This window comes from Corythoichthys intestinalis, chromosome 7 (assembly GCF_030265065.1).
Source record: "Corythoichthys intestinalis isolate RoL2023-P3 chromosome 7, ASM3026506v1, whole genome shotgun sequence".
Classification (NCBI taxonomy): domain Eukaryota; kingdom Metazoa; phylum Chordata; class Actinopteri; order Syngnathiformes; family Syngnathidae; genus Corythoichthys; species Corythoichthys intestinalis.
The window spans coordinates 58,528,832-58,551,054 of NC_080401.1; the positions used below are offsets into that span (position 1 = coordinate 58,528,832).

Genomic DNA, 22,223 nt, shown 5'->3' on the forward strand with positions numbered 1-22,223 from the left:
ACTTCCTGTTGATTTTTGGGTATTTCAGGGTGACTTCCTATTGATATCTGGTCACTTCCTGTTGATTTGGGGACAGTTCAGGATCACTTCCCGTTCGTTGTGGGTCACTTCCTTCTGATTTGGGGGACAGTTTAGGGCCACTTCCTGTTGATATCTGGTCACTTCCTATTGATTTGGGGGCATTTCAGGGTCACTTCCTGTTTATTTGAGAGACAGTTTAGGGTCACTTCTTGTTGATATCTGTTTGCTTCCTGTTGATTTTGTGGCATTATAGGGTCACTTCCTGTTGATTTGGGGTATTTCACGCTCACTTCCTCTGCATGTTTGGGCCACTTCCTGTTCATTTAGAGGCACTACAGGGTCACTTCTTCTTCATATTAAGCCACTTCCTGTTGATTTGGGGGCATTCCAGGGACACTCCCTATTGGTTTTGGGGCATTTCAAGGTCACTTCCTGTTGATTTTGGGGCATTCCTGGGTCACTTCCAATTGATTGGGAGGATTTCAGGCTCACTTCCTGTTGATTTGGGGGCATTTCAGGCTCACTTCCTTTTCATATTGGATCACTTCCTGTTGACATAAGGTGGTTTCAGGGTCACTTCCTGTTGATTTGGGGTGGTTTCGGGTTCACCTGTTCATATTGGGCCACTTCTTGTTGATTTTGGGCAATTCAGGGTCACTTCCTGTAGATATCAGGTCACTTCCTATTGATTTTGGGGCATTCCAGGGTCACTTCCTTTTGATTTTGGAGTGTTTCAGGCTCACTTCCTGCTCATATTGGGCCACTTCTTGTCTATTTAAGGGGATTTCAGGGTCACTTCCTGTTGATGTTGGGGCATCTGAGGGTCACCACTTGTTCATATTGGGTCACTTCCTGTTGATTTGAGGGCATTTCTGGGTCACTTCTTGTTCATATTCGGTCATTTCCTGTTGATATGGGGCATTTCATGGCCCCTTCCTGTTCTAATTGGGTCACTTGTTGATTTTGGGGCATATCTGGGTTGCTTCCTGTTCATGATGGGCCGTTTGCTTTTGATTTGGAGGAATTTTGGGCTTACTTGCTATTGATATCTGGTAACTTCCTGTATGTTTTTAGGAATTTCAGGATCACTTCTTGATTTGAAGGTCACTCCCTGTTAATATGGGGTTCATTAAGTTGGACATCAAAAGAAGTTTTTGTGCTATTGAAATAAATGACAGGCAAATAGGGCCACTGGAAATCAATGGGAATATGACCATTTTTCCCTTTATTTTTGAAGTATTTGTCAAGTTCAAAAATAGACCCTTAGGTAGACATTTGTAAAATTACCCAAAAATAAGGAGAGAAGACACTCAGTTTTCTTGGCCAAGGAGAGCAAAGAGGGACTAGACAGAGAAATGCTAGATTACGCTGTATAGTCACCAAAATTGATCTAAGGAAAAAACCCTCCTTGCTCTTTTTATTAGGGGTTTGTCCTAACACAGAAGGGTGCCGCCCTAAAGGGAGGGGGAAAGCAAGCTGGAGACACGCATGTGATTTTGATTGGCTATGTGTGAGCACGTAGGTGGAACTAACTAAATACACGTGTGTAAGCAAGGGCACAGGTAAAGTGGTCAGAATGACCCAGACACTTCAGTTATGCAACACTGCGGCCACGGAAGATGTCCTCGAATGGAAAATTGTCCTCGAAAGTCTAGACGAAAGTCCAGACGTAAGATGCTGAAGATGTCCTAGAAGGTCTAGTTACGCAATGTTGCCGCCATGAAGCAAGGCAGTTGTCATCCCGACCCTCTTTACACTTTGTAACACTTAAACATTATACTACAACCTAGTATAGCAAGCAATAATCGTTTACTGGTTATATCAATCAAAAAAAATATGGCAATATGTATTATTTATGTATTAGGTATGTATGAGCCCAAGCAAATATTCAATCAATCAAGCTAATATTCAATCAACCCTCGATAATTAACTCAACAGTATTCAATAATATTGCATGAGTGCGAATGCCACAAAGGGTACACTTTCCGAATGGCAACCGTGACTTTACGTAGTTGGTGAATTCCTGACATGCGTGAGTGTTCTGTTAACAAATACACAAAACTGTGATCACAATTTTTTTTTTTTTTACCCCAGGAACCCAACCCCTTCCTGGGCGCGTCGACCGAGCCGGACACGCTCCTGCGCAGCGCCGTCCCGCCGCCGCCGGCCAGCAAGGAGCAAGGTCGGCTGGCGTCGGCGGGCCGCAGTCTGGCGCCGCTTCACTTCCCCTCCGAGCTTCTTCCCTTCGACGAGGCTCTCCGGGACGTGGGCGCCATCGGGACGTTGGCGGACGGGGACGCCGTCGCCCGCCACGGCGGGCAGCTCCTGGAGATCAAGGCGGCCGAGAGGAGAGGTGGGATTCGGCGTCGCGCCCCGACACCACGCTCGCTTATCTTATTGTTCTCGTCGCACGCAGAACTGGAGAAACAGATGAAGATCGAGAACCTGTTCGTGACCTGGCAGCAGCGTTCGGCGCAATCTAACATGCCCATCGCGGTGCGTATTCTGATTTCACAAATTAACATATTGGCTCCCTGTTAGATTTTTTAAGCTAGGTTTAGGTACACCTAGCTTGGCTAGGAGGCTGGAGGTTACAAACTGCTCCCCCAGTTGCTGTAATGGCCACCCTCTCTAATCAGAAGAAAACAGCATAGAACATAAAATAGAATACATAGACAAAGGAAAGGCTGACTAGACAAGTTATTCTATCTGGTGACTTACTATAAGAAGGAAAGCATTAATGTTAACTGTATCCGCAATAATTCTAACACTTCCATTGACAGCGATGGACGGCCAATCTATTTGTCCGCCGTCAATGACGGTGAATGTGCTCATCGCTAATTTACTGAGAGACGTTGACCTAAAAATGGAATTAATTTTTCAATTTTTTTTTTAAGCATCTCAACACTCAACATTTTTTCAAATTTTATAATTTGAATATAATTTTTATAGTCTTTATATTTAGTTATTGATGGTAGCTTTGCATGCATTGCAAAAGCTCATACCTATGTCGATACCATTGAGAGCTGTGTACATCAATTCCATTGACATTGAGCTAATATCAACAGGAAGTGGTCCTGACCCCCCCCCACACACACACACACACAAACAACAGGAAGTGACCCCCTAACGCCCCCAAATCAACAGGAAGTGACCTGATATGAACAGGAATTGACCCTAAAATTCCTCCAAATCAACAGGAAGTGACCCCTGAAATCCCCCAAATCAACAGGAAGTGACCTGAAATCAACAGGAAGTGACCCCTGAAACGCCCCCAAATCAACAGGAGGTGACCTGATATCACCAGGGAGTGAACCAATACTAACTGGAAGTGACTCCAACCCCCCACCCCCCCAAATCAACAGAAAGTGACCCTGAAATGCCCCCAAATAAACGGGTGTTTATTTGGGGGGTGTTTATTTAGTGACCTGAAAATCGACAGAAAATGACCCTGAAACACCCCCAAATCAACAAGAAGTGACCTGATATCAACAGGAAGTGAACTAATATTAACAGGAAGCGACCCTGAAATGCCCCCAAATCAACAGGAAGTGAACGAGTATTAACAGAAAATTATCCTAAAATGCCCCCAAATCAACAGGAAGTGACCTGAAATCAACAGGAAGTGACCCCTGAAACACCCCCAAATCAACAGGAGGTGACCTGATATCACCAGGGAGTGAACCAATATTAACTGGAAGTGACTCCAACCCCCCACCCCCCCCAAATCAACAGAAAGTGACCCTGAAATTATTTAGTGACCTGAAAATCGACAGAAAATGACCCTGATACACCCCCAAATCAACAAGAAGTGACCTGATATCAACAGGAAGTGAACTAGTATTAACAGGAAGCGACCCTGAAATGCCCCCAAATCAACAGGAAGTGAACGAGTATTAACAGAAAATTATCCTAAAATGCCCCCAAATCAACAGAAAGTAACCAGGAAGTGACCCCAAAACACCCACAAACCAACAGGAAGTGACCTGATATCAACAAAAAGTGAGCCAGTATTAACAGGAAGTAATCGGATGTCAACTGGAAGTAACCCCCTGGATACCCCCAAATCAACAGGAAGTTATTTACCTGCCAAAATAAAGCTGCTGCCGCAATATCCTCAGGTATTGCACTTCCTAATTCAGTCATTTATTTTGTTTAACCAATAAAACAATGTTGTATATTCTAATGTATTTATCATCGCCAAAACATGATGATTCAATGAGAAATTTAATGGCAAATATTTTCTTTGAATTTGACGTGCTATTTGCTCTTTTCCGGTTCAGCTGGCCGATTTGGAGACCTTGAAGCAGTCGTCCCGTCTGGTGCATTACTGCGCCACGCCGCTGCTCTTCGACCCGCTCTTCCGCAAGCAGATCCAGGACGAGCAAGTCGCTCAGCCGCCCGCCAAGGTACCTTACGCCACTTCCTGTTGATTTTTCCTGCTTGCTTCCTGTTGATTTCCGGTCACTTCCTGTTGATTTTGGATCATTTTCTGTTAATTGGTCAACTACCTGTTGATTATGAGGCAGTTTTAGGTTACTTCCTGCTCATTTTTAGTCACTTCCTGTTGGTTTTGGGGCATTTCCAGGCCTACTTCCTGTTCATTGGTCACTTCCTGTTGGTTTTGGGGCATTCAGGGATCACTTACTGTACATTTTGGGTAATTTCCTGTTGATTTTGGGGCCTTTTCAGGTTACTTACTGCTGATTTTGGGTCACTTCCTGTTCATTTTGGTGCATTTCTAGGCTACTTCCAGTTGGTTTTGGGTCATTTCCAGGCCTGCTTCCTGTTCATTAGTCACTTCCTGTTGGTTTAGGGGCATTCTGGGGTAACCTACTGTACATTTTGGATCATTTCCTGTTGATTTTGGGGCCTTTTCAGGTTACTTACTGCTGATTTTGGGTCACTTCCTGTTCATTTTGGGGCCTTTCTCAGCTACTTCCTGTTAGTTTTGGGGCATTTTCAGACTTACTTTCTGTTCATTAGTCACTTCCTGTTGGTTTTGGGGCTTTCTGGGGTCACTTACTGTACATTTTGGATCATTTCCTGTTGATTTTGGGGCCTTTTCAGGTTACCTACTGCTGATTTTGGAGCATTTCAAGGCCACTTTGTGTTCATTAGTCACTTCCTGTTGATTATAGGGCATTTTGGGTTACTTCCTGCCTATTTTGTGTCACCTCCTGCTGATTTTTGGACATTTCCAGGTCACTTCCTGTTCATCGGTCACTTCCTGTGAATATTGGGACATTTTGAGCTCACCTCCTATACATTTTAGATCAGTCCTGTTTGCTATGGGGCATTTCCAGTTTAAATCCTGTTGGTTTTGGGCCAATCCAGGGTCACTTCCTGTGCATTTTGGATCATTCCTTGTTGATTTTTATGCCACTTTCTGTTCATAAGTCACTTCCTGTTGACTTTGGTGCAATTTCAGGTTACTTCCTGCTGATTTTGGGTCACTTCTTGTTGGTTTGGGGGCAGTCTGGTGTCATTTTCGAGCATTCCCTGTTGATTTTGGTTAATTTCCAGGCCACTTCCTGTTCTTCGGTCACTTCCTGTTGATTCTGTGGCATTTCCAAGTTACTTCCTGTTGGTTTTGGAGCATTTCTAGGCCACTTCCTGTTCATTGGTCACTTCCTGTTGATTTTATGGAATTCTCAGTTTACTACCTGCTGATGTTTGGTCACTTGTTGTTGGTTTTGGGGCATTTCCAAGTTACTTCCTGTTGGTTTTGGAGTATTTACAGGCCTCTTCCTGTTCATTGGTCACTTCTGTTGATTATAGGGCATTTTTGGGTCACTTCCTATTGATTTTGGGGCATTTCCAGGCCACATCCTGTTCATTGGTCACTTCCTGTTGATTATAGAGCATTTTGGGTTACTTCCTGCCTATTTTGTGTCATTTCCTGTTGATTTTTTGGCATTTCCAGGTCACTTCCTGTTCATAAGTCACTTCCTGTTGACTTTGGGGCAATTTTAGGTTACTTCCTGCTGATTTTGGGTCACTTCCTGTTGGTTTGGGGGCAATCTGGTGTCATTTTCGAGCATTCCCTGTTGATTTTGGTTAATTTCCAGGCCACTTCCTGTTCTTTGGTCACTTCCTGTTGATTCTGTGGCATTTCCAAGTTACTTCCTGTTGGTTTGGGAGCATTTCTAGGCCACTTCCTGTTCATTGGTCATTTCCTGTTGATTATAGGGCATTTTTGGGTTACTTCATGCCTATTTTGGGTCACTTCCTGTTGGTTTGGGGGCATTTCCAGGCCATTTCCTGTTCATTGGTCACTTCCTGTTGATTTTAAGGACTTGTCAGTTTACTACTTGCTTATTTTTGGTCACTTCCTGTTGGTTTTGGGGCATTTCCAAGTTACTTCCTGTTGGTTTTGGAGCATTTACAGGCCTCTTCCTGTACATTGGTTACTTCCTGTTGATTATAGGGCAGTTTTGGGTCACTTCCTATTGATTTTGGGCATTTCCAAGCAACTTCCTGTTGGTTTTTGGGCATTTCCAGGCCACTTCCTGTTCATTGGTCACTTCCTGTTGATTTCGAGGCATTTCCAAGTTACTGCCTGTTGATTTTGGGTCACTTCTTGTTGATTCTGGGGTATTTACAAGTTACGTTCTGTTGGTTTTGGGGCATTTTCAGGTTACTTCCTGTTCATTGGTCACCTTCTGTTGATTATAGGGCATTTTTCAGGTTACTTCCTGCCTATTTTGGGTCACTTCCTTTTGGTTTGGGGGGATTTCCAGGCCCCTTATGTTCATTTGTCACATCCTGTTGATTTTGAAGCATTTTCAGGATACTTCCTGCTGATTTTGGGTCACTTCTTGTTGATTTGGGGGCATTTCCAGGCCACTTCCTCTTGGTTTTGGGGCATTCCGGGGTCACTTCCTGTACATTTTGGACAATTTCCTGTATTTTTTAGGGCAAATTTGGGCCAATTTCTGTTCATTGGTCACTTCTTGTTGGTTTGGGGCCATTTACAGGTTACTTCCTGTTGATATGGGGGTATTTCCAGGCCACGTCCTGTTCATTGGTCACTTCCTGTTGAATTTGAGGCATTTTCAGATTACTACCTGTGAATTTTGGGTCACTTCCTATTGGTTTTGGGGCATTTACAAGTTACTTCCTGTTGGTTTTGGAGCATTTACAGGCCACTTCCTGTTCAATAGTTCTGTTGATTATAGGGCATTTTTGGGTCACTTCCTATTGATTTGGGGGCATTTCCAGGCAACTTCCTGTTGGTTTTGGGGCATTCCGGGGTCACTTCCTGTTCATTGGTCACTTCCTGTTGATTTCGAGGCATTTCCAAGTCACTTCCTGTTGGTTTTGGAGCACTTCTAGGTCACTTCCTGTTTTTATAGGGCATTTTTGGGTTACTTCATTTTGGTTTGGGGGCATTTCTGGGCCTCTTCCTGTTGATTTGGGATAGTTTCTTGTTGATTTTGGGGCATTTCCAGGTCATTTCCTGTTCATCAGTCACTTCCTGTGAATTTTGGGGCATTTCGAGCTCACCTCCGATACATGTTAGATTATTTCCTGTTGGTTTTGGGGCATTCCCCTGTTACACTTCAGATTGATTTTTTTGGTCACTTCCTGTTGGTTTTGGGACAATCCAGAGTTACTTCCTGTGCATTTTGGATCATTCCTTGTTGATTTTGGGCCACTTTCTGTTTATAAGTCTCTTCCTGTTGATTTGGGGGAATTTAAAGGTTTTTTCCTGTTGATTTTGGGTCTCTTGCTGTTGGTTTGGGGGCAATCCAGTGTCATTTTGGAGCATTCCCTGTTGATTTTGGTTCATTTCCAGACCACTTCCTTTTCATTTGGTCACGTCGTGTTGATTTTGTGACATTCACATGTTACTTCCTCTTGATTTCCAGTGTTTATACACACAAACAAAAAATGGTCCTAAAATGCTAGTCTGCACGGCACGCAACACAGTACCGCTTGTGGCTGATTATCGGCATTTCTTCGCAGAAGCGCCACCGCTCCAACGACTCGACGGCGTCCGGGCAGGGGCCGGGACGCGACCGCAGCCACAGCGGCGACTCGGGCGACTCGGCGCTGTCCGGCCGGCCCAAAGAAGACGCCTGGCTGCTGGACATATCCAGTGCTTTCCTGCAGCACTACGTGCAGTACCTGCAAAGCATGGGCTTCATCCTGGTGCAAGTGCGACCGCAGTCGCCCGCTCGCAGGTGAGTAACACGCCATCGCATCGGCATCTCGATCTCCCACCCCTAAACCTTTCGCTCGGCTTCTGTTTTGTCCGCCAGCATCGCCCGCGCTAGAGCCGCCATGTTGAGTTCCATGTCGTCAGAGGGGAGGATGTCCTTCTCCTACGTCAAGCAGAAGAGCGAAGACAGCCCCAAGGTTTAAAAGCGTCCAAGTTATTCGAACTGGGCGGACTGTATGTGAATTCTTATGGGTTTTTTAAATTAAACTTATTCAGACGGCCGTGTCCGCCACCACCGCTTACCACCTCCAGAGGGCGCTGCCGGGCGGGATCGTGCTGATGGAGCTGGCTTTTCAGGGCTGCTACTTTTGCGTCAAGCAGTACGCGCTGGAGTGTTCGCGCATACCCATGGGCCAGTCGGTCAACTCGCAGGTATGGTGTGGCCGCGGCGAAACTTCAAATATACAAAATGGCGGCGACGGCGCTTTAACCACATTGCCTGCCGATTAACGAACCAGAGTTGCTGGAAAAATATTGTTTTGAGCACGCAGTTACTTTGGCATATTCGCACTTACTTGTCAGGGAGTACATATCAATTTCTCACTCATTTGGCTGCCATTGACAGCACTAGACGTCCAATCTGTTTGGACCCCCAGTTCCTTTTATCGTTTGTTGTGATTTTTATCCGTCTTAAAAAACAAAACAAAAAAAGGGTGAGAACAAGTTAACTTTTTTATTTGATTTGAAAAAATATGCCCCCCCCCCCCCCCCCACCAATCTCTTATTTTGAAATATTTACTTATTGGTGTTTTTATTTGGATTCTGAATTCATTTTCTATATTTTCTTTGTTACTTCTACAAAGAAAATACTTATATACTATAAAGTCTTTGTCATGAATATAAATGTTTTTTTTTTTAATATTCTTTTTTTAGAATTATTATCCAGGTTGTTTTTTTATTTTACATTTTGTGAATTTAAATTCCTTTATATTGTATATTGCTCAAAAAAATATTTTTATCTTATTATAATAATTTATATATATATATATTTATATATATATATATTTTTTTTACATATTGATTTCATTTAAAAGCATTTATTTGACTATTTAATTTTCAATATATTTTTTTACATTTTTAATTTAGGATTTTCCTCTTTTTAGTTCTAATTTTCAATTTTTTTTTTTTTTCATTTCTGTTAAATTTATTTTATTTTTCTATATACTTCCCAAAAATTTATTTTTTATCTTATTATTAATTAGTATGATGTATATATATAATTAATCTTCTTTTTAGATTTTTGATATTTTTACATTTTGATTTCATTTCAAAGCATGTAATTGACTTCTATTTTTATTTTCAAATATATATATATATATATATATATATATATATATATTTTTTTTTTACATTTTTATTTTTGCTTTTCGCCTCTTTTTAGTTGTATTTTTTAAATGTAATTGTTCATAATAAATACCAAAAGGCGTTGATATATAAATATATATGATTTTTTTTTTTTTTTTTTTTTTTTTTTTTTTTTTTGGTTAAATATATTATTATCTTTATATCCTGGCCAAAAATTATTTTTGTCTTATTGTTAATTATTATAACTTATATATATATAATTTTTTTTTTTTTAATGTATTTTGATTACATGTTTATTTAATTTTAAAGCATTTATTAGACTTTTATTTTTAATTCTCAATATATATATATATATATATTTCATTCATTCATTCATTCATTTTCCATGCCGCTTATTCCTCACGAGGGTCGCGGAGGTGCTGGAGCCTATCCCAGCTAACTTCGGGCAGTAGGCATATATTTACATTTTTAATTTAGGATTTTCCCCCTTTTTAGTTGTATTTTTTTCAATTTATTGATATTCATTGAAATATACAGTATACTGTATTTATATATAACTACTTTTTTAATTATTGTTTTTTTCTTTTATTTTTTCTATATACTGCCCCAAAAAAAATTTTTATCTTGTATATTGTAATCTATATTTTTATTATAAATTATTGAAATTTATATAAATAATTTTCTTTTTTATATATATATATATATTTTTTTTTTTTTACATTGTAATTTAATTTAAAAAAGCATTAATTTTTATTTTGTAATTTTCAATATTTTTTTCCACATTTTTAATTTAAGATTTTCCTTTTTTGTTGTTGTTGTATTTTTCTATCGAATTATTTATAACAAATACCAAAAGGCATTTATATAGATATACAATATTTATGTATTTTATTCTGTCCCATTTGGTCCTCCATAGGAATGTTGATGTGTTTCCTGAGTGTATATGCCAAATCTAACTGCTGATTTTTTTTCTCGCAACTCTGATTGGTCTTTTACTTCGGATGGCAGCCAATAGGTTAACCATGAGCAACAATGGTTTGTCACTGTGGGATTGATATTTCCCGACGTTTTTTGCCATCGAACCGATGTCGACCGGACGTGTTTTAACCACGCGCATGTTCGCACGCACACTCGCTGTGGTCTCTCCATCAGGGCGGCCTCCTCAGCAAAGCTCGATGTAAGCCCTTCCCGGACGCCGACTGCGCGGTACGTCGCCGGCCGGCAGCGGGGGACAATCGACTCCCCCCCCCCAGCCCAGCCGCACTGCTTGCCGCAATTAGATTTTTGTTTTATTACCCCCTTTATTTTCCTGGCAGCGGAATCTTACTTGAAAATGACGCAAAGGTGGAACGGCACCTTTGACTGATTTCCTGGCTGCTCGCTGGTTGTGATTGACTATCTCCCGCTTGGACTTGATCTCCTTTTTTCCACTATCGCTTGGACGCTTTGTTTTGTTCTTTTGACTTTGAGGGGGGTCAATCATGAGTCAAACGTGGGTGAAATGTGAAGTTTTGAGGCGTTCCGCAGGGCTCACTCCCGTTGCGTTTCCTTTTGGTGGCACCACGAGACGGCAGCCCTTTTCATTTTTGTCATATTTTAATCGTTTCAGAACGGGTTTGTCTCACGGCGATATAACAATTATCAATACATGGGTCAGGAAATCGTTTCATGATGTTCTACAAAACAACTAATGAACAGAAAACTAAGCTCTTTTCAACCTTCTGCTGTGAGTTTATCACTCTTAGACATTCAATCCGTTTGAAGTGGCAGCAAAGTTCATTCAATGGGGTCTAGGGCTGCAGCTATCGATTATTTTAGTAGTGGATTAATCGATGAACCATTAGTTCGAATAATCGTGTAATCGGATAAGAAACATGAAAAATTAAATTACCTAAGCTGAGCCTCAAATGCTATAAAAAAAAATACATAAAGGAGGATCCATGTACAACAAAAGAACAATTGGCTAACTTACATAGCAAAAGTTCAAATGCTATAAAATGCTAACTTTTTAACAATGCTCTTGACAAATGGTTCAGACACATATTCCCTCAAAAATAGGCTAATTATACCTATAAACTAAATTTCAAATGCATTCGATAGATTAGCTCAAACAAAAACGTAGCTTATGTTAGTCTTAACAGGGAGCACCTGGATTCAGCCATGTGAAATGAGGCAGACTAGATGGCAGTGTATCCAACCAAATCAATAAAACTAAATGCAAACACTTTCAAAATAAACCATTACAACGCCACTTTAATTAAACGAATACTCGAAGCAGCCAGATTTAATTTGAATATTTTTTTCCAATCGAATATTCGAGTTAATCGATTCATCGTTGCAGCACTAATGGGGTCACTTCCTGTTGATATGGGCGCATTTTGGGTTCACTTCCTGTTCATATTTGGTCACTTCCTGTTGATATTCTGGGATTTCCGGTTGGGTCATTTCCTGTTGATGTTGAGGCATTCCAGGGTCGCATCCTATAGATATTGGGTCACTTCCTGTTGTTTTTTGTGGCATTTAACAGTCACTTTCTGTTCATATTAGGGGACTTCCTATCAATGTTGGGGACTTTGGGTCACTTCCTGTTGATTTGGGGGCATTTCAGGGTCACTTACTGTTGATTTCAGCACATTTTGGGTTCACTTCCTGTTTATATCAGGTTCACTTCCTCTTGCTTTTGGGGCTTTTTGGGTTCACTTCCTTTTAGTGGTGCAACGATCAATCGATTAACACGAGTATTCGATTAGAAAAAAATATTCAAATTTTATTGAATCAAGCATTCGTTTAAAGCAGTGGTCCCCAAACTACGGCCCGCGGCCACATTTGGTCCAGCCCCCTGACCATAAAAGCAAAACAAAAAAAAAATTTTTTTTTTTTTTTTCTCAATAGTGTTATTTATTTCCTGGCTTTTTTCTGTGAAGAACCCAGAGAGGGTTATTTGGTTATTATCTATTTAATTAATAGTGTTATTATTATTTGTTATTATTATATTAAATTATATCTAGGGCTGTCAAACGATTAAAAATTTTAATCGAGTTCATTACAGCTAAAAAATAATTAATCGTAATTAATCGCAATTCAAACCATCTATAAAATATGCCATATTTTTCTGTAAATTATTGTTGGAATGGAAAGATAAGACATATACATTCAACATACGGTACATAAGTAATGTATTTGTTTGTTATTACACTAAATCAAAAAGATGGCATTAACATTATTAACATTCTTTTAAAGCGATCCATGGATAGAAAGACTTGTAGTTCTTAAAAGATAAATGTTAGTACAAGTTAGAGAAATGTTATATTAAAACCCCTCTTTATGTTTTTGTTTTATTAAAATTTGTAAAATTTTCAATCAAAAAATAAACTAGTAGCTTGCCATTGTTGATGTCATTACACCATGCTCACTCCCCAAACCCATAAAATCATTTGGACCCAAGCGCCAGCAGAGGGCGCCAAACAACAAAAAACAAGTTACAAGCGGATATTACACTGCTGTCAATTTAATCTGAGAAGGGCATGTGCATTAATTGCGTCAAATATTTTAACGTGATTAATTTTTAAAAAATACCGCCCGTTAACGCGATCATTTTGACAGCCCTAATTATATCATATTATTTACTTTTGTTCCATGAAGAATTCAGAAAGGGTTATTTGATTGTGGCTTTCTGAAAAACACATTTTTACCAGGGCTATCAAATTATCGCGTTAACGGGCAGTAATTAATTTTCTTTAATTAATCACTTTAAAATATTTGACGCAATTAACGCACATGCCCGGCTCAAACAGATTAAAATGACAGCACAGTGCAATGTCATCTCGCCACTTGTGTTTTTGGGAGTTTTGTCGCCCTCTGCTGGCGCTTGGGTGCAACTGATTTTATGGGCTTAAGCACCCATGAGCATTGTGTAATTATTGACATCAACAATGGCGGGCTACTAGTTTATTTTTTGATTGAAAATTTTACAAATTTTATTAAAACAAAAACCTTAAGAGGGGTTTTAATATAAAATTTCTAGAACTTGTAATAACATTTATCTTTTAAGAACTAACTCTTTCTATCCATGGATCGCTTTAACAGAATGCCATCTTGTTGATTTATTGTTATAATAAACAAATACATTACTTATGTACCGTATGTTGAATGTATATATCCATCTTGTGTTTTATCTTTCCATTCCAACAATAATTTACAGAAAAATATGGCATATGTTAGAGATGGCTTGAATTGCGATTAATTAACAGGAAAAAGTTTGGGGACCCCTGATTTAAAGTGTCATTGTAATAGTTTATTTTGAAATTGTTTGCATTTAGTTTTATTTATTAGGGTGGATACACTGCCCTCTGGTCTGCCTCATTTAACATGGCTGAATCCAACTGCTCCCTGTTAAGACCAACGTAAGCTAAGTTTTTGTTTGAGCTAATTTTTTTTAGGGCTGTCAAACAATTAAAAATTTTAATTGAGTTCATTACAGCTAAAAATAATTAATCGTAATTAATCGCAATTCAAACCATCTCTAAAATATGCCATATTTTTCTGTAAATTATTGTTGGAATGGAAAGACACAAGATGGATATATACATTCAATATACGGTACATAAGTAATGTATTTGTTTATTATAACAATAAATCAACAAGATGGCATTCTGTTAAAGTGATCCATGGATAGAAAGACTTGTAGTTCTTAAAAGATAACTGTTAGTACAAGTTATAGAAATGTTATATTAAAACCCCTCTTAATGTTTTCGTTTTATTAAAATTTGTAAAAATTTTCAATCAAAAAATAAACTAGTTGCTCGCCATTGTTGATGTCAATAATTACACCATGCTCGCTCATTGTGATGAAGCCCGTAAAATCATTTGGACCCAAACGCCAGCAGAGGGCGCCACAACACCAAAAAACAAGTAACAAGCGGACATTACACTGCTGTCATTTTAATCTGTTTGAGCGGGGCATGTGCGTTAATTGCGTCAAATATTTTAACTTGATTAAAATTAATTACCGCCCGTTAACACGATAATTTTGACAGCCCTATTTTTTTTACACAGCTGATGCTCCGGAAGGAAGCCCCCCTAAAAGACCCTTAACGACGCCACTGCTTTTGGGGCATTTTAGGTTCACTTCCTGTTGATTTTGAATGCGAATGAACATTTGCTGCCATCCCTCCCATTTCAAACGAATTGGACATCTATGGCCATCAATGGCAGCCAACAAAGAATCAATGAGTTCATTTACGGGCGTTTCCTGTTGATTTTCATTTGCTGCCAACTCTCCCACCTGAAATGGATCGGGGGTGTATCGTCGTTTCAAATCACAGCAGAAGCGTGAAAAGACCTTTCATGGCCCCTACCAGCATGGCCTCAGGGTAACCATGTTTGTAGGTTCGACATTCCCATTTAAGTCAATGTAAAAACATTCAAATGAAGTCAAAACTCATTTTTAAAAGGCTATCAGTGCAGTGTTTGCCATTGATTGGGATGTGGGAGGTTCATATTGGGGGAGGGTGCCACCCTCCTATCATTCCATCTCGCTATTGTAATGATTACCCCCAGCTTTGTCTGCTACCTATCGCCTCATTTTTCCCAGAATGCTTTGCTCGTGTCGGAAAAGCTGACTAAACCCGTGTTGCAGCTCTCCATGCTGTTCACCGAGGAGTGCGACAAGGTGCGCGACTTGATGCACGTGCACTCCTTCAGCTACGACTTCCACCTGCGGGTGGTCCACCAGTACCTGCTGGGATCTCACATGACGCTGCGCCAGGGCTACCAACTCACCGATTTCCTCAGGGACTTTGTCACGCAGCACCCCGACATCCCCAAGTTTGGACGCAACCACGTCTTCCAAGGTGGGCTATTGAAAACAATCCATGTCAAATGTTAACAAAATTGTTCAATCTGGACAAATTGCGATAGTAGCTTTTGTGATGGTTGCTCTTTAGGGTCACCTACTGTTGATTTCAGGGAATTGCAAGGTCACTTCCTGTTGATTGGGGGGAATTTCAGGGTAACTTCCTGTAAATGTTGAGTCACTTCCTCTTAATTTTGAGGCATTTCAAGCTCACTTCCTATAGAAATTGGGCCACTTCCTGTTGATTCTGGGCCATTTCAGATTCACTTACTGTACATATTGGGTCACTTCCTGTCCATTTTGGGGCACTTTCTATTGATATGGGGGGGGGCTTTCAGGGTCACTTCCTGTTGGTTTTGAGGCATTCCAGGGTCACTTCCTATTGATTTTGGGTCACTTTTAGTTGATTTTGGGACATTTCAGGGTCACTTCCTGTTTATTTTGGGTCACTTCCTGTTGACGGGCATTTCGGGTTCACTGTGCCCGTACATATTAGGTCACTTCGTGTTTATTTTTGGGCATTTCGAGGGTCACTTCCTGTAGATATTGGGTCATTTCCTGTTGTTTCTGGGGCATTTCAGATTCACTTACTGTACATATTGGGTCACTTCCTGTCCATTTTGGGGCACTTTCTATTGATATGGGGGGGGCTTTCAGGGTCACTTCCTGTTGGTTTTGAGGCATTCCAGGGTCACTTCCTATTGATTTTGGGTCACTTTTAGTTGATTTTGGGACATTTCAGGGTCACTTCCTGTTTATTTTGGGTCACTTCCTGTTGACGGGCATTTCGGGTTCACTGTGCCCGTACATATTAGGTCACTTCGTATTTATTTTTGGGCATTTCGAGGGTCACTTCCTGTAGATATTGGGTCATTTCCTGTTGTTTCTGGGGCATTTCAGGGTCACTTTTTCTTCATATTGTGTCACTTCCTGTTGATTTAGGGTCATTTCAGAGTGACTTCCTGTTAATTTTGGGACACTTGTTGTTGATTTTGAGGCGTTTCAGGGTCACTTCCTGTTGATCTTGGGGCATTTCGGGTTCATCTGTAGACTTTGGGTCACTTCCTGTTGATTTTTAGGCATTTCAGCTTAACTTCCTGTTGATTTTTGGGCATTTGGGTTCACTTCCCGTAGATATTGGGTCACTTCCTGTTGATTTTGAGGCATTTCAGGGTCACGTCCTATTGATTTCGGGTCACTTTTAGTTGATTTTGGGACATTTCAAGGTCACTTCCTGTTTATTTGTGGTCACTTCCTGTTGGTAGGCATTTCGGGTTTACTGCATGTGTACATTGGGTCACTTCATATTGATTTGGAGGCATTCAGGTTCACTTCCGGTTCATATTGGGTCACTTCCTGTTGATTTGGGGGCATTTCAGGGTCACTTCCTGTTGATTTTGAGGCATTTCAGGGTCACTACCTGTTTATTTTTGGGCATTTCGAGTTCACTTCCCGTAGATATTGGGTCATTTCCTGTTGATTCTGGGGCATTTCTGGGTCACTTCCTGTTTATTTGGGTCACTTCCGATTGGCAGGCATTTCGGGTTCACTGCCCGTGGACATTGGGTCACTTCATATTGATTTGGGGGCATTTCAGGGTCACTTCCTGCTCACATTGGGTCACCTCCTGTTGCTATTTGGGGATTTCACCTTCACTTCCCGTACATATTGGGTCACTTCCTGTTGGCAGGCATTTCGGGTTCACTGCCCGTGGACATTGTGTCATTTCATATTGATTTGGGGGCATTTAAGGGTCACTTCCTGTTACTTTGGGGGCATTCAGGGTAACTTCCTGTTTATATTGGGTCACTTCCTGTTGATTTGGGGGCATTTCAGGGTCACTTCTGTCAATATTGGGTCACTTCCTGTTCATTTTTGGGCATTTGAGCTTCTCTTTCCATATATTGGGTCACTTCCTCTTGATTTTGAGGCATTCCATGGTCACATCCTGTTGATCTTTGGGCATTTCTGGTTCACTTCCCATAGATATTTGGTCACTTCCTGTTGATTTTGAGGCATTTCAGGGTCACTTCCTGTTTATTTTGGGGTTATTTCAGGTTAAATTCTCGTGGTTATTGGGTCACTTCCTGTTGATTTTGAAGCATTTCAGGTTCTCTTCCCGTAGACATTGGGTCACTTCCTGTTCATATTTGGTCACTTCCTGTTGATATGGGGCCATTTCCTGTTGATCTTTGGGCATTTTTGGTTCACTTCCCATAGATATTGGGTCACTTCCTGTTGATTTTTGGGCATTTCAGGTTAAATTCTCATGGATATTGGGTCACCTCCTATTGATTTTGAAGCATTTCAGGTTCTCTTCCCGTAGACATTGGGTCACTTCCTGTTGATTTGGAGGCATTTCAGGTTCATTTCCTGTTCATATTTGGTCACTTCCTGTTGATATGGGGCCATTTCCTATTGATTTTTAGATATTTCAGGGCCACTTCCTGTTGATTTTGGGGCATTTCAGAGTAATTTCCTGTTGATTTTGGGACATTTTGAGGTCCCTTCCTGGTATTAAGTAACTTCTTATTGGTAAGAGGTCACTTCCTGTTGATTTTGAGGCATTTCTGGGTCACTACCGGTTTATTTTTGGGCATTTCGAGTTCACTTCCTGTAGATAGTGGGTCATTTCCTGTTGATTCCGGGGCATTTCAGGGTCACTTTTGGTTCATATTGTGTCACTTCCTGTTGGTTTTGGGGCATTTCAGGGTAACTTCCCGTAGACATTGGGTCACTTCCTGTTGATTTGGAGGCATTTCAGGTTGACTTCCTGTTCATATTTGGTCAATTCCTGTTGATTTTTGGGCATTTCCTGTTGATCTGTGGGCATTTTTGGTTCACTTCCCATAGATATTGGGTCACTTCCTGTTGATTTTGAGGCATTTCAGTGTCACTTCCTGTTGATTTTTGGGTATTTCAGGTTAATTTCTCGTGGATATTGGGTCACTTCCTGTTGATTTTGAAGCATTTCAGGTGCTCTTCCCGTAGTCATTGGGTCACTTCCTGTTGATTTGTGGCCATTTCCTGTTGATATGTAGGTATTTCAGGGCCACTTCTTGTGATTTTGGGGCATTTCAGAGTCATTTTCTGTTGATTTTGGGAAATTTTGAGGTCCCTTCCTGGTATTAAGTAACTTTTCACTGGTAAGAGGTCACTTCCTGTTGATTTTGGGGTATTCCTGGGTCACTTCGTTTTCATATTGGGGCACTTCCCTTTGATGGGGGGGATTTGGGGGCAACTTCCTGTTGATATGGGGGTATTTTGGGATCACTTCCTGTTGAATTTCAGGCATTTTAGGGTCACTTCCTGTTGTGTTAAAGCATTTTGGGTTCTTTCTGTATATATTGAGTAACTTCCTGTTGATGTAGGGGAGGAGGGGTTTGCAGTCACTTCCTTTTGAAATTCAGGTTCATATTTTGGGTCACTTCCTGTCAAGTTAGGGGTAGTTTAGCGTTCACTACCTGTTGATTTACTGGCATTGCACGGTCACTTCCTGTTTTTTTTTGCGTGTACAGATGTGGTTTTTTGCAGGTCTGGATTGGAAATCGGTAGTAGTGAATGGAATGAACTAGCCCATACACTGTTCTTGTGGAGGAATTTGGTATCAGCCTGTTGGTTCCCCTTTCCAAACGTAGCGCTGAAACATGCTCATTGAACGCAATCCAGGGAACTTGTCCATGTCCACGGGGATGATCACGGCCCACCAGCTTTACAACTACATGACGGACCACGCCGGCGCTTACGGCATGAAGCCCCTGCGCATGTCCAAGGCGGCCGCCGCCTACGACGGCAAGAAAACCGCCCCGGACCTTTACGAGTACGCTCTGGTGGCCGTGTGGAACAGGTAGGTCACCGATCCCGAACGCTACCAACAGCTAAGCTAGCTCACCCGAAAGTGAAACCTTTTCTCGCTCCAGCTCGGGTTCTTACAAGGACCTGGAGGGGCTCCACCACCACGACGACTTTGACGTGTCGCTGGTGGTGTGTCACAACGCCGCCCCCTTTGAGGAGCAGTCCGAGGGGGAGAGACACCTGCTCAGGTGAGCGGGAGGGAGGAGCGTGTTAGCTTATGGCCTTAAAGGGCACGATACGAGGTTGAGTGCTCTAACTCCTTGATGCCTGAAATTACATTGAGCAAAAAGCATCAAGGGAATGTATTATTAGTATTTAAAACATGTTTTTAAAAAAAACTAAATATAGAAAATTTTTAAAAAATACACTCGGAAAAGGCAAACTGAATAAAGTAGATAAAATGCACAAAATTAATGACAAAATTACTCAAATATAAAAATTAGAAAATTAGAAGTTTTGAAACATTATTTTGACAACCTATAGAAATATATTTTGATAAATAAATTACTCATTTTCATGTTTTTTTTATTGTCATGTTTTTAATTTGTTTATCTCTGTATATATCTTTTTACTTTTTATGATTTGAGTTAATAATAAAAAAATAGAAAATTAATAAGTTTGAAATGAAACATTAAAAAACTAAAATATGTTTTAAGAAATCATTTTGAATTTTCTTTTTTCATGTTTTTAATTGTCTTTCTACATATATATTTTTACTTGATTTTTTTTTAAGATGAGTTATTAAAAAATAGAACATTTAAATATGTTAGACATTTTTAAAAGCTTTAAAAATGTTTTTAAAAATATTAATTTAAAATTTTCATGTGTTTTATTTTTCATGTTTTTTCTATTTTTATACTTGAGTTATTAAAAATAAAAAAAAATTTAAATGTTTTAAAATGTAAACATTTAAAGAAAATATGATTATATAACTTTTTAAAGCGATATTTGAAATTTTCATGGTTTTTTACGTGTTTTGTAAATTGTTAAGATATATTTTTATGATTTTTTTTTATATTGAGTTATTAAATATAAAAAATAGAAAATTAAAAATTTTTAAGGTGATTTAAAAAAAAAAAATGATCGAAATGTTTTTGGAGTTTATTTTAAAATACTTATTTAAAATTTTCATGTTTCTTTTAATTTTTTATTATTATAATATTCTTACTATGTATATTTTTAATTTTTATATATTTTTTTATTTTAAGATGTCATTAAAAATAAAAAAAAAATAGAAAATTTAATGTTTTAAAACAAAAAACATTTTTTAAAAAATCAGGATACACATTTTTTTTTAATCTTACTTGAAAATACTTATTTTTAAATTTTCATGGTTTTAATTTTTGTTTTTTAATTTTTTTTTTCTTTTTATATTTTTTTATTTTGAGATGAGTTATTAATTATCTATTTTATTATTTTTAATATTTTTTTAAATAAAACATTTAAAAAGTATGATTAAAATGTGATTTAAAACAAAAATCATGTTTTTTTTTCTTTTAGAGATTTTTTTTAAACTTTTTTTTTTAATTTTAAGATGAGTTTTTTTTTTAATTATAATATAATAATTAGAAAATAAATTAAAAACATTTAAAAATTAAAAAAATTTAAGAAAATTCTCAGATATAGCTTTTTATGTATTAAAAATTTTAGCTGTTATCAAAATCAAAAATATTTAGAAAAAAAAACAACAAAAAAACACATATGCAAATATATTTCAAAACTAATTAAAAGCAGTCATGTTAAGTATTTTTCTCATTCAAAAAAAATTTTTTTTTCCATTTTTTTTTTTTCAATATTATCTTTTAATTTTGGGATTTTCTCATTTCTACCTGTATTTTTCTATGAAACCTTTTATATCAAGTATTTTTTTCATCAATACTATTTTTCACGTTCTTATGGATTCCTTCACGTATATTTGTCTGCCATCGACGGCACAAGACGTTCTATTCAATTCCAATGGATTCATACGTCTACGAGCGATAAACAAAATGAGCGAACAACTTTCCGTGCAGGTTACGCTTCTACGTGATCATGACGAGCCAGCGCGAGCTTTTCCCCCGACTCACGGCCGACATGCGCCGCTTCAAGAAGCTTCCCCGGATCCACCGCCCCGAGAGCCGCGCGTCCCCGCCTACCGACCCCTGGGAGGAAGCGGCCGGTTCCGGCTCGGAAGCCTGCGCGCCCAGCGACGACGAGGAGTTCGAGCTTTCGTCCCGCGGGCCGCTCTACCCGTCCTTCCCGCTGCTCGGCAACGAGGTAGGCGCCGCCCGCCGGCAGATCGGCGCCGGCGTGGAGGAGGCCATGGGGCACTGCCGGCGCGACAACCTGTGGAGGAGGCTGTTCCACGGCGAGCACCTGGCACTGGACAAGCTCAAGCTGACCAAGCTGACTTTCGGCGAGCTGGAGGAGCTGCTGCAGGCCGTGCAGAGCCGCTCGGTGGGGGACATCGACCCCCAGCTGGTGAGACGAACGCCACCTTTGCTCTTTTTACACTCGTTCAAACATTGAATTAGTCTTGCGTTGGTTTGGGATCAAGGAGTGAAGTGAAAGTCAAATTTCAAAATGCTACTTTTCCTACAATATTTGTGCAAATCACATTTATACAACAAAAAACTCAGGGCACTAAGGGGCACAAAATGTCGATACATATGGTTCGGCCAAAATTTGCCGAAAGCGTACAAATTCATTTCTAATGGGCAAAATTTCCCATTCATTTTATTAGCCATTCATTTCAATAGAACAAAAACTTTCACTCCGATTGATTTCCAACCCAAATGCCCCCAAATCAACAGGAAATAATCCAGTATGAACAGGAAATGACTCAAAATGATTAGGAAGTGAACTGATATCTTCAAGAAGCAATCCGAGAATGCCTCAAAATCACCAGGAAGTGATCTGTAAATGTCCCCAAATCAACAGGAAGTGACCCAGTATGAACAGGAAGTTCCTAAAATGCCCCCA

The 22,223-nt window shown here is 39.7% G+C and overlaps 1 protein-coding gene across 4 annotated transcripts in view; it reads left to right on the top strand.

The window, feature by feature from the left end:
* szt2 (SZT2 subunit of KICSTOR complex) overlaps positions 1-22,223 on the top strand; it is a 111,070-nt gene that overhangs the window by 79,848 nt on the left and 8,999 nt on the right. For 3 of the 4 annotated variants that reach the window (XR_009063863.1, XM_057841272.1, XM_057841274.1), the window contains 11 exons: positions 2,116-2,374; positions 2,438-2,517; positions 4,305-4,430; positions 7,993-8,210; positions 8,289-8,385; positions 8,465-8,620; positions 10,706-10,759; positions 15,192-15,405; positions 19,077-19,254; positions 19,328-19,450; positions 21,275-21,722. Coding sequence is in view for 3 of the 4 variants with exons in the window: in XM_057841272.1 (XP_057697255.1) it covers positions 2,116-2,374; positions 2,438-2,517; positions 4,305-4,430; positions 7,993-8,210; positions 8,289-8,385; positions 8,465-8,620; positions 10,706-10,759; positions 15,192-15,405; positions 19,077-19,254; positions 19,328-19,450; positions 21,275-21,722 (1,953 nt within the window). In the remaining variant the exon portion in view is untranslated. The remainder of the gene's footprint in view (positions 1-2,115; positions 2,375-2,437; positions 2,518-4,304; positions 4,431-7,992; positions 8,211-8,288; positions 8,386-8,464; positions 8,621-10,705; positions 10,760-15,191; positions 15,406-19,076; positions 19,255-19,327; positions 19,451-21,274; positions 21,723-22,223) is intronic. The other variant, XM_057841273.1, reaches the window with a different exon arrangement.